Source organism: Eretmochelys imbricata, chromosome 5 (assembly GCF_965152235.1).
Source record: "Eretmochelys imbricata isolate rEreImb1 chromosome 5, rEreImb1.hap1, whole genome shotgun sequence".
In the NCBI taxonomy this organism is placed as follows: Eukaryota; Metazoa; Chordata; order Testudines; family Cheloniidae; genus Eretmochelys; species Eretmochelys imbricata.
The window spans coordinates 69,776,069-69,788,420 of record NC_135576.1 but is presented as its reverse complement, the minus strand read 5'-3'; the positions used below and the strand labels follow the sequence as shown (position 1 = coordinate 69,788,420).

General features: G+C 40.2%; 1 protein-coding gene across 1 annotated transcript in view; it reads right to left on the bottom strand.

Moving 5' to 3' along the window:
- Positions 1-12,352, bottom strand: part of MAN2A1 (mannosidase alpha class 2A member 1) — a 210,686-nt gene that overhangs the window by 50,330 nt on the left and 148,004 nt on the right. The window contains exon 13 of the mRNA XM_077817304.1: positions 6,265-6,430. Within this exon, the coding sequence (XP_077673430.1) occupies positions 6,265-6,430 (166 nt within the window). The remainder of the gene's footprint in view (positions 1-6,264; positions 6,431-12,352) is intronic.

Sequence of the window (12,352 nt, the reverse complement as noted above, 5' to 3'; positions counted from 1 at the left end):
GGCTCATGCCATGGAACGCTGATTCTAGGCCGGGGAAACAAGCACAGACTGGTGGGACCGCATAGCGTTGCGAGTCTGGGATGATTCCCAGTGGCTCCAAAACTTTAGTATGCATAAGGGCACTTTCGTGGAACTTTGTGACTTGTTTTCCCCTGCCCTAAAAGAACAAGAATACCAAGATGAGAGCAGCCCTCACGGTTCACAAGCGAGTGGCAATAGCCCTGTGGAAGCTTGCAACGCCAGACAGCTACCAGTCAGTCGGGAATCAATTTGGAGTGGGCAAATCTACTGTGGGGGTTGCTGTGATGCAAGTAGCCAACGCAATCACTGAGCTGCTGCTATCAAAGGTAGTGACTCTGGGAAATCTGCAGGTCATAGTAGATGTCTCTCCTGCAATGGGATTCCCTAACTGTGGTGGGGCTATAGACAGAACTCATATCCCTGTTTTTGGACCGGACTACAAGGGCAGCCAGTACATAAATCGCAAGGGGTACTTTTCAATGGTGCTGCAAGCACTGGTGGCTCACAAGGGACGTTTCACCACCATCAATGTGTGATGGCCGGGAAAGGTTCAAGACGCTCGCGTCTTCAGGAACTCTGGTCTGTTTAAATGGCTGCAGGAAGGGATTTACTTCCCAGACCAGAAAATAACTGTTGGGGATGTTGAAATGCCAATAGTTATCCTTGGGGACCCAGCCTACCCCTTAATGCCCTGGACAGTAGTCAGGAGCTGTTCAACTATAGGCTGAGCAAGTGCAGAATGGTGGTAGTGTGTGCATTTGGACGTTTAAAGGGTCGCTGGTGCAGTTTACTGACTCGCTCAGACCTCAGCGAAACCAATATTCCCATTGTTATTGTTGCTTGTTGTGTGCTCCACAATCTCTGTGACAGTATGGAGGAGATGTTTATGGCGGGGTGGGAGGTTGATGCAAATCGCCTGGTCACTGAATACGCACAGCCAGACACCAGGGCGGTTAGAAGAGCACAGCAGGAAGCGGTGCACATCAGAGAACCTTTGAAAAATAGTTTCATGACTGGCCAGGGTAGCGTGACAATTCTGTTTGTTCCTCCTTGATGAAAACCAACCCCCTTGGTTGACTCTAATTCCCTGTAAGCCACCCGCCTTCCCGCCTTCGATCACAGCTTGCTTGCAAAGGAAATAAAGTCACTATTGTTTAAAAAACATGTTTTCTTTATTAATTGATTATAAAAATAGGGAGATAACTCACAAGCTAGCCCAGGTGGGGTGTGGGAGGAGGGTAGGAGGGAAGGAAAAGGCCACTTTAAAACTTGTTCAATGCCAACCTTCTGTTGCTTGGGCTGTCCACTGGGGTGGAGTAGTTGGGTGCCCGGAGCCTCCCACCCCGCGTTCTTGGGCATCTGGGTGAGGAGGCAATGGAACTTGGGGAGGAGACAGGGCGGTTAAGCAGGGGTTGCAACAGTAGTCTGTGATCCTGCTGCCATTCATGAACCTCCACCAGACGCTGGAGCATGTCTGTTTGATCCTGCAGTATCCCCAGCGTTTCCTCATGCCTCCTCTGATCTTCCTGCCGCCACCTCTCCTCACGTTCATCAGCCACCGTCCTGTACTCTGCTATTGTGTCCCTCCACACAGCTCTGTCAGTGCCGGACAACTGCATGAGCTCAGAGAACATGTCATCGCACGTTTGTTTTTTTCGCCGCCTTATCTGAGATAGCCTCTGGGATGGAGGCTTGAAACATTTGCAGCTGCTGGAGGAAAAAAGGGGAGTGAAATATTTAAAAAGATACATTTTACAGAACAATGGCTGTACTCTTTCACAGTGAACAACACTATTCACATCACATGGCACATGTGATTTTGGTAAAGGTCGAATTTTGCATCTTATATTGAGTGCCTGCGGCTTTGGTGTTAGAGATCACACACGCAGGGCCGGGCAACGGAATTCGGCTTGCAGGTGGCCACGGTAAGCCATAGTCTTTCGGCTTCTGCAACCTTCAAAACAGCAGCCCCCTCCTTTTCCATACCAAGCAAAGCCCGTTGAGTTGGCCATTTAATGCTGCAGTTTTCCTGTTAACGTGCAGCAGCAGAAACCAAACTAACCCCCTCCCATCAACCAATTCTCTGGGATGATCGCCTTTTCCCCTCCCCCCACCACCTGGCTGGTATCAGGGAAGATCCCTGCTAGCCAAACGCGAACAGCTCAGCACCAATGGCCCCCCCTCCCACTGTGTGGCTAACTGTGGGGAGAATTTATTTTCAGCCACAGCCAAACAGCCCAGTAGGAACGGCCACCTTAATCAAATTCCCCTATTTCAATCAGGTTACCATGAACGATATCACTCTCCTGAGGATAACACAGAGAGATAAAGAACGGATGTTGCTTGAATGCCAACAAACACCGGGACCGTATGCTGCCAGGCTTTGTCATACAATGATACCAGATTACTTGCTACTAGCATGGCGTGGTGAAGTGTCCTACCATGGAGGATGAAATAAGGCTGCTCTCCCCAGAAACCTTCTGCAAAGGCTTTTAGAGTACCTCCAGGAGAGCTTCATGGAGATATTCCTGGAAGATTTCCGCTCCATCCCCAGACACGTTAACAGACTTTTCCAGTAGCAGTACTGGCCACGAATGCATCCCAAGTCCTCAGGGCTAGTTAATCATTAAAAAATGCTTGCTTTTATAACAACATGTATTATATTTAAAAAGATACACTCACCAGAGGTCCCTTTTCCGGCTTTGTTGGGTTGGGAGGGTATTTCAGTTAGGGTGATAAAAAGATCCTGGCTTTCAGGGAAAATGATGTGCTGTGTGCTCTCCCCAAGCTCGTCGTCCTCCTCATCTTCCCCTTCTGCAAAATCCTAAGGCATGGTGGAGAGTACCCCATCCTCGGAGCCCACAGACAGGGGTGGGGTAGTGATGGCGGCCCCCCCTAGAATTGCATGCAGCTCAGCATAGAAGCGGCATGTCTGGGGCTCTGTCCAGGAGCGTCTGTTTGATTCTCTGGTTTTCTGGTATGCTTGTCTGAGCTCCTTAAATTTCACGCGGCACTGTGTTGCGTCCCTGATGTAGCCTCTGTCCCTCATGGCCTCTGAGATTTTTTGAAATGTTTTGGCATTTCGTCTTTTGGAACATAGTTCTGATAGTACGGATTCCTCTCCCCATACAGCCATCAGATCCAGTACCTCCTGTTCCGTCCATGCTGGAACTCTTTTTCGATTCTGGGACTGCATGGTCACCTGTGTTCATGAGCTTGCCTGGCCAAACAGGAAATGAGATTCAAAAGTTCCCGGGGCTTTTCCTGTACACCTGGCTAGTGCATCCGAGTTCAGAGTGCTGTCCAGAATGGTCACAATGGTGCACTGTGGGATAGCTCCTGGAGGCCAATACCTTCAAATTGTGTCCACACTAACCCAAATTTGAAACAGCGATGTTAATTTCAGCGCTAATCCCCTCGTTGGAGAGGAGTACAGAAATCGGTTTTAAGAGCCCTTTATGTCGAAAAAATGGCTTCATTGTGTGGACGGGTGCAGGGTTAATTCGGATTTAATGCTGCTAAATTTGACATAAACTCATAGTGTAGACCAGGCCTTAGAAGCCATATAAAGCTCTTCACAGCAGAGAAATATTTCTGGGTGGATCTCCAGAAACAATGTGCCCAAAGCTCCGTATGTAAACTTTCCTTTCTCCTTCTAGAACAGCCACTGCAGAGCCTCACGCTTGAGATTTATTAGCAGTAATTAGCCCATTAGAAGAGGGCTGAAAAGAATATACATTGTAGGAAAATGATTCTGAAATGGGAACTCAACCTGGCTTCCAGATCAAAAGAGTAATGTTAAATAAACATCTGAACAGAGTTCCATGTAACATTGTTTGGTTGTTTTTTTTTGACAAATCTCAGTGAGACATTCACAGTAGAACAGAACTACAGGCACATGAAGATTGAGAAGAATCTCTGTGATGCAGTACGGTTTGAAATTTCCCAGAATTATCAGACAGAACCAAAAGCAGGCATTGGCTCCAAGGCAAGGATCAGGCTTGAGAACAGAGAAATGGAGACTACATCAGAGTCCAGACCCAGAGGACTAGGGATCCAAGACCCTACAGCTCAAGTTTTGGATCTGAAGGTCTACTTAACTCAAATGTCATCTCAGGTCCTCCTCTGATAATGTTTTTATAGCCAAACACCCCCCCGCCCCCTTAGTCAATAGAGTGGTGGAAACTATGCTTTTTCTTTCACTTCAGGATAGCAGATGATAGATCTGACTGTACCTGAATTTCACCTCTACATTATTCTTTGAAGTCCACATTTCCCAGAGCTTTTTCTATCTGAGGTGAAGATCAGACAGAGGAGCCACACTGGAACTCTTAAACTTTTCAATTTTGCTTTTTGCTACTAGATACCATTACCACTATATTTGTGACATTCCTTAAACTTCCTTACACTAAGGAATAGTGTGATAATGTTGTTCATTTACAATTGAAATTATTTTAAATAACTTATTTACAGAATTTTTAACAATCCTAATTCTGAAATACAGTCTTTATGAATCAAAATCTATGTCTACAATAACCCAACAATCCAAACTAATGTGTTTAAGTCCTATAGCATACAAATTTTAGCCTTCCAGTTTAACATTCTTGTAAGTTTAAAGTGTCCCTATTTTCTTACGATTCAGCTGTATATTACGTATACCCTGCCAGTATGAGATCTTCTAAGAATGTAACGACTACTATCAACATTTCTTTCAATAACAAGTATTTTTAAAAAATTTATTCTTAGCACACTAATATACTATTATATTCATATATTACTATAAGTATATTTCTTTGTCTGCTCTGCTAGGTATGAAATTGCTGTGTTGACTTCTCCACTACAATCATTCCCCACCCCCCACCCCCTTTTCTTTTCCTATCAAGAAGGAGTAAGGGGAGTGTTTTTCTCTCTTCTGAACCTCTCATAACAGAAGTTATGATATTAAGGCTGTGTACTCCAAAAAGCTAATTCATTAAAATGGTAAACAAAGAAGACTAACAATGGATTCTTAAAATGTACATCATATGTTATTTTTAAAAAAAATGTGTTCTAATACGTTAGTTCAATAGTTCTGTGATACTCACTTTCACACAATGCGTAAATGTGCACTTCTCTCACAACACTCCCTCCAACAGAGAGCATTGCATATTTTGGAAAAAAACATTTTTTGTTTGTTGGAATGATAGTACTATCACCACCACTGTAGACTTTTTTTTTTTTTTTTTTAAAAAGAAGAGCTCTTCATATCTGAGCCACTTACTTAATAAGAAAGGGGCCCTATTTCCTTGGCTTGAGTCTTTGATCCTTCTTGCATAAGGAGGAGCTCAAGTCTGTTTTTAATAAAAACAGTTTCCTTTAAGCAAAATACATTTAATAGTATGGCCTGATACAAAGCACACTATAAAAAACAGGCTTCCAAAGGATGGGAGTTTTCATTCCACTGCTCTGTGAAGCTTTTAGAGACTAAGATTTGAATCTGTGATATTGTTGTTATTTTGGGGTAACGGAAAAATCCTCGTAATAAAGACTATTTATTAAAAATGAAAAGCTATAAAAATCATCACTTGAAACACTTCAAAATTGGCCTCAGGGCTCTCCTTGTAACCAGGGCATCGAATTCAAGGACATACATCCCCACAGAAATGCAGTGAAATGGCTATAACATCCCTGTGATGTCTAATTGCCATTTAAATTAATGAGGATAAAGCAGCAAAGTATTTTAACATGTATACAGAGCAGCTGCTATGCAAACAATTTTCAACAACTTTCACACAAATATTTCGACATATCCTCTTTTTTGACTCAAACATGGATAAACAGAAATGTAAACAGGATACAGAGATTAATGCACTTGTAGAAAAGTTGGGGGGGGGAGGGGGAGAATTCTATTTAAACACATATACTCTAAGTTTCAACCCAAAGCAATTTTAAATGATACCAAATAATAAATTCCCCAAAACGAGGCTCATTATTGAAACACTTAATCCAGTATTAAGCTTTGCTAATATCACAAAAAGTAATGAAGTTTAGAAAGTTGATGCTATTTCTTAGACTTAAATGAAGACAGAAATGATTTAATATTCCTTCCCTCTCTTACACAGAATCTTCTTTATAAAATTGATACAAGATTAATGTATCTGAAGTCTAGTTTTCTTTATTTTATTTTCTCCTCTAATGTGAAGCTATAGTACATATCTAAGTGCAAATCAGTATAACTTACACTTTTTATTTCAAGTGACATACCTGATATGCTTCATGTGATACTGTAGTTGTGCCATCCCATACTCCACTAACCTGGACCATAACAGGTTTTCCCGAAGGAGATAATACTTTAATTTTGGGTGAACTCACATAGATTGAAACCACTGAGAACCGCTCCTGTTCTGTAGGATTATAAACCAAAAGGTACCTGCAAAAATATTTTTGCCATATTATCTTTATGAAAATCATTTTTTCTTTTCAAGTTATTGTATTATTTTACACTAATTATGTTCGTGGAATAATTAAACCTATTATATATGTATACAATGAAAATATATGAAAACTGTAAACAGGAAAAACAATGGACATCTTTCTTAATGCTACTTTTTCTCACAGGCTTTAGACAGAAAGAGGTAATTTATGGTACTCACAAAAATTCGAATACGTTTAGCAAATGAGATGCTTAGGAATTTTCTTTAGCCATTACAAATACAGTCTTAATGCAAAAATTGTTCTTAATGTCAATGTTCTTTAAAAGACTGAATTATTGAACACTAAGAATAAAAGGCTGTTCACTGTTCAATTCTGCATTACGTTTATTTGTAAATCACGTAAAATAAGAACGATAGCTTCCTATTGGGTTCAGTGTAAATGGCAAAAGAATCAAAAGGCAAACTGTAAAGATTTTAAAACATTTTAGTAAGAATTTGTTAAGACCTTTGTTTTTGAAATACCCACTGCTGAGGCTGAAAGTTTTGAAGGGAAAAAAACAGTGATAGGAAAAATAATAGCCTTTAAAACTTATTGAAATCTGGTTATAACTAGATTGGATATACATTCTTTTTCCATATGATCATATGAATGCAGTTTAAAGTATCAATACTCATTTATGTCTTCAAAGTTACATGCTTAACTATTGCAGGATAATACTGTATGGAAATATTTCCAGGAACTTTGTGTCTATTTGTAAAACATGTTTGTGTGTATGTAATTTTTCCACATAGCATATTCATATGAAAAGTGCAAAATACCATAAATTGGATTGATAAATGTGTTCACCAGAAAATACAGACCAGACAATGCATAAGTTGACAGGCTTCTTATAGCCCAAGTTCTACGAGTATTTCCTTGCTAGTTGGACATAGACAACATGGCATGTGAAGTTAAGTATACAGAATATTAAAATCTCTGAGGCATGATATAACCGCATAACTCTGATTATTTTCCTCAATATGTGTTTGTGTGTCAGGGAAGTGGAAGAAAGAATAAGTTTAGAGTTACAGAATAAGAAGATGAAGGTAGTAATAACTGCTGGGCAAGTTCCTAAGCACAGGACAGATTTGGATGACAACAAGGAGTTGTGGTAAGCCAGAAAGATGAGGCAGAAAGGACAGCTGGAAAAAAGTGATGAAAGAGAAAGGCAAGAAAGATGAGAGGAGAAGGAGTGAGAGACAGCATGGAGAAGACCAGGAGCAACAGGGTAATCATAAATGGCCACTGGCCAGCTAGTCAGTTTACAACCTATGGCTTTGCTAACTAGTTTAGAAAAGGTACAACCTCATACCAGGCATCATGGAACATGCCACTTGCCAGCTGACAGTGGGGGAAAGATTAAGTGATAAAGTTTCAGAGACCAGCTGAAGAAGTCCCACTGAATAAATAAAGGATTTCACCACTCTGAGTATATACCAACTTTTTTTCCAGACAGATGTTAACCTTTAAAACTATGTTTCATAGTGAAGAATTTAGTACTAGCTTTATTGAATACTTGTTTTATATTTCACATTTAGATTCTCCTTTTGAATAGAAAGGTGTGAAAACTAAAATCACAATTCAGAATGTAGACATTTCATTTGATGGAGCTACAGTTAATTATGGAAGAGTTAACTTAATGGGGAAAGTTGTCACAGAAGAAAAACACAATTATATCAATATATGTTGTATTTTCTTGTGCATGGATGTTTAATATTTTTTCATATTCTACTTCAGTAGAACTGAAGAATTCATTCTCAGTATGTATGACATAATTAAGTTATGCACATACAACAGTGGCTAAAAATAGTTGCATACCATTTTAAAATGTCATTGAACTCCTACCCTCAAATCACACACCCAGTATCATTAACTGCAAAAAAAATTTCTAGATTAATTATGAGACATCACATTGGTATAGGACTTACTTCCCCTATACAATATCATCTTGCAGAACGATATCCACCAATATACAATTGCTGGGTATATCTTGCCTACATCAAACATGGAGGTAGTTTAGCACCATCTAAAGGTTTTATAATCTGAATTTAAAGGTAAAAACTACCTCCATTTCAGAGGCAGTTCGCAGTTACGCTACTCTCACCATTCAGAGCACTTTTGTGGTACTGCCTAAGGGTAAAATAAGTAATATCTATGACGGGTTTGGTCACCGAGACCCCTTTGGGACCGTCACCTGACGTACTGGAATTACCTCTGAGCTAGTTTGGGACTCCAGAACCCTGCCTAGTTGAGCCAGACACGGTAGCCTGCTTCAACACAGACCCAGGTCTGGTCCAAGCCCCCAAAGCTGCAGACTAACCAAAAACTGCTCAGCAGGTCACCTATCTCCAGCACCCAGACACCCAGTTCCCAATGGGATCCAAACCCCAAACAAATCCGTTTTACTCTGTATAAAGCTTATACAGGATAAACTCATAAATTGTCTGCCCTCTATAACACTGATAGAGAGAGATGCACAGCTGTTTGCTCCCCCAGGTATTAATCACTTACTCTGGGTTTACTAACAAACAAAAATGATTTTATTAAGTACAAAAAGTAGGATTTAAGTGGTTTCAAGTAATAACAGACAGAACAAAGTAAGTCATCAAGCAAAATAAAGCAAAAACACAAAAGTCTAAGCCTAATATATTAAGAAATTGTTTACAGGTAAAATCTCACCCTCAGAGATTTTCCAATAAGCCTCTTTCACAGACTAGACTGCTTCCTAGTCCGGGCCCAATCCTTTCCCCTGGTGCAGTCCTTGTTAGTTCCAGCTCAGGTTCCACCCCCTTTTATAGCTTAGGCACAAGGCGGGAATCTTTTGTCTCTCTGGGTCCCCACCCCTCCTCCTAAAAGGAAAAGTACCAGATTTAAGATGGATTCCAGTATCATGTGACATGGTCACATGTCCTGTGAGACCTCATTCTTCATTAACCATGGACTGGCCCACATGCACACAGGAAGGCTTGCAGGTAAACAGAGCCATTACAAGTCTTTGATTCTGAAGCACCCTTAATGGCTTTCACTTAATGGGTTTACATCAGTAATACAAGTTTATATCTTATTCTCCTAACTTCAGACATAGAAATAACACATGCAAACAAATAGGATGAACATACTCAGTAGACCTTAAGCTTTGTAATACCTTACAAGAGACCTTTCACAAGAAGCATATTCCAGTTACATTATATTCACACTCAATCATATTTCCATAAAACATTACGGAGTGCAATGTCACAATATCTTCCTTCAAGAAATTAAAAATTCTCTCCTGTCTCGATTGGCCAGTAAGACCCTGAGAAAAAAGTCTGCAGTCAGAACATTTTACCTCAGAAGTATCAGTGAGGTGTGGCCTAATGCACTGTTAATAAAATACTCTAAGAAACTCCTCCTCCAGAACAAGACAGTGCACTGTTGCTTAGATTTCCCCCTAGGTTCATCACTGTGTTTGATTCTTCAATTAAAAAAAAAAGATTCATGGATAAAGATCTTGTCTCTTACTGGGAGTATGTACCGTGCCTAGTAAATACAGGCTGTGGTTTTGGTCTCGCCCTCTAAGTGTTCCTATAATACAAATAAATAAAAAAATAATGAAGTGGTCATCATTAAAATCTTCACTAGTACTGTTTGCAAGTACTTAACATTACCACAGTACTCCTTATAACCAGACAAGGTACTATCATGAACATTGCAGGAATGTTATTTATGCAAATGCAAAGTTGTAGAGATTCTAAAGTGATCACTATAATTACTCACATATATAGTGAAAGTTTCTAAGTTGTTTTAAGACAACTGACCTTTTTTCAAATAATACAATTTAACAATTGGCAAGACCAACTGTTAAATTAAATAAAAATTAAAGAGGGGAAAATTACTCACCTCTAAATCTGCTTCTTTGAAGAGACCTTCACTCTTGTATTGAGCTACCAACATGAAGGCAAAACTAACCTAGCCTATACGCTTTTTGGCCTTTACAGGAAATTGTAGCAGCAGGCATCATACAGATTTTCTGACTCCCTGACCAATATACGCCAACAGCTGCCTCTACAACCTTCCAGACAATTCCTGCTTCTAACACATAACGAACTGAAATGTCTCTTATATGAACTAATGAAACAAAAATTTGTCAGGATAAAAACTACAATGTTCAACAGTACATCAATTCAAAAACATCCTCTAATTCGGTGCCGGATTGAGGAATGTGAATCCTGCATACCTTCAAAGAAGGAGAATTACAGTCAAGCAATTCTCCCTTCTTATAAATAATTAGTATACTCTTGGGCTAAGTTCTTTATGGAACATTGTAAAATAAAAACAAACAAATAAATCATTGCAACAGGCAATCATAAAAACAGATCAATACCCAACGGATAAGAAGCTAACAAGAATCTATTTTTTCTATAAAAGGGAAAGAATGAGGCCTCCAAACAAACATGACTCGAACAAACAGCACCTCTAGGATATATCCTCATAAAAATAAACCTTTCAAAATTTTGTCCAGCTCAAGTAAGGATAATCTCAAAACAGGGGTCAGGAAAATGCAGGCACCCCTTCTTTAGAAGCAGCTCTATGGAACAGAGAGAAGTAAGTCTCTACGTTGGAAGGTAAATACAAGAAATTGTTTCTTGAAAAAAAGTATGTAGTGAACGCTATGTCGTAAAAACATGACTGAAATATTCTTGAGGCTTGCAAGAAGCTGCTCTGCCTCAGATAGCATGACCCAATGAGACCCAACTGCTGGCTAGCCAAGAAATGGCAATAAGAGATACAAGCCAATAGTCATTTAATCTACTGAGATTGTTGGCAAGAACATTTACCAAAAGAAAAAAAAAAAACAGCTGAGAGGACCCTGAGGTCTTCACTTCCTTTCAAATAAAGCCACGTGGACCATACTATGGCAAACTTGTGATGAACCCCTCCTCACTGGAATGGGCAGACACGCTGGTCCTGGAAAATATGCTATGGGGGTGGGAAATCAATCAATTAGGAGCCCAAAGTACACTCACACTGCTAATTCATTGCCATCGGAAAATGGCCTTCCTGTGAAAGAAAATTAAGGTCTTAGGATCTAATTTTTCTAAAGGGAGCTTTCATCAGTTCTGTCAAGACTACTTCAACATCTCACGACATAGGGCTTTTTAACAGGAGAGTGACAACAGTATCAAGCCCCATATAAACCTGATGACAAATGTCTTAAGAGACACTATTTTCAACTAGTTAATAAGTCAAAATAGCAACCAAATATAATTAGAGTGTATCAATCTATGTTAGACTCTGGGAGATGAGGTAAAGCAAAGCAGTTTGTGTGTGGAGCAATTAAAGGGATCCACATGGGTTTGCTTTGACCACATTACAAACTTCTTCCACTTACAATTGTAAATTCTTCTGAGAGACCAAGAGGGAAATAAGCGACCTGTTTAAAAGCTGCCATATCTATGAATCTCTACCACATGAGGAACCAAGATGCCAGGGAAAGGAGCTTGAGCTGGGATGAATCTGTTTGCCCTCTTTCCCAGGAAGGCTTAGATTTACTGCCACATCTCTTCCTTATATAAAAAAATGCCTTATTGCATTTTTGGGGATGTGATGCAACATAAAGGTTACTCGCCTGTAACCAGAGTTCTTCAAGATGGACTCCGCATATTCACACTCAAGGAAGGCATTGACCAGGATTGTACAGCTTACACAATGGAACTCTAACTAGCAATGCCTGCTGGAGCACTCACACACCCCTTCCCTCAATTTTTCTGAGCATTCTGAAGGCATGGCTACAGAAGGGGCATGGTGCTTCAGGTGCCTCAGCATCTTCCACTGCATCCTCAGGCCCTGTATGGTAATCAGGGCTTCAAGGAAGAGGGGAAGGTGGGCAGCGAGTATG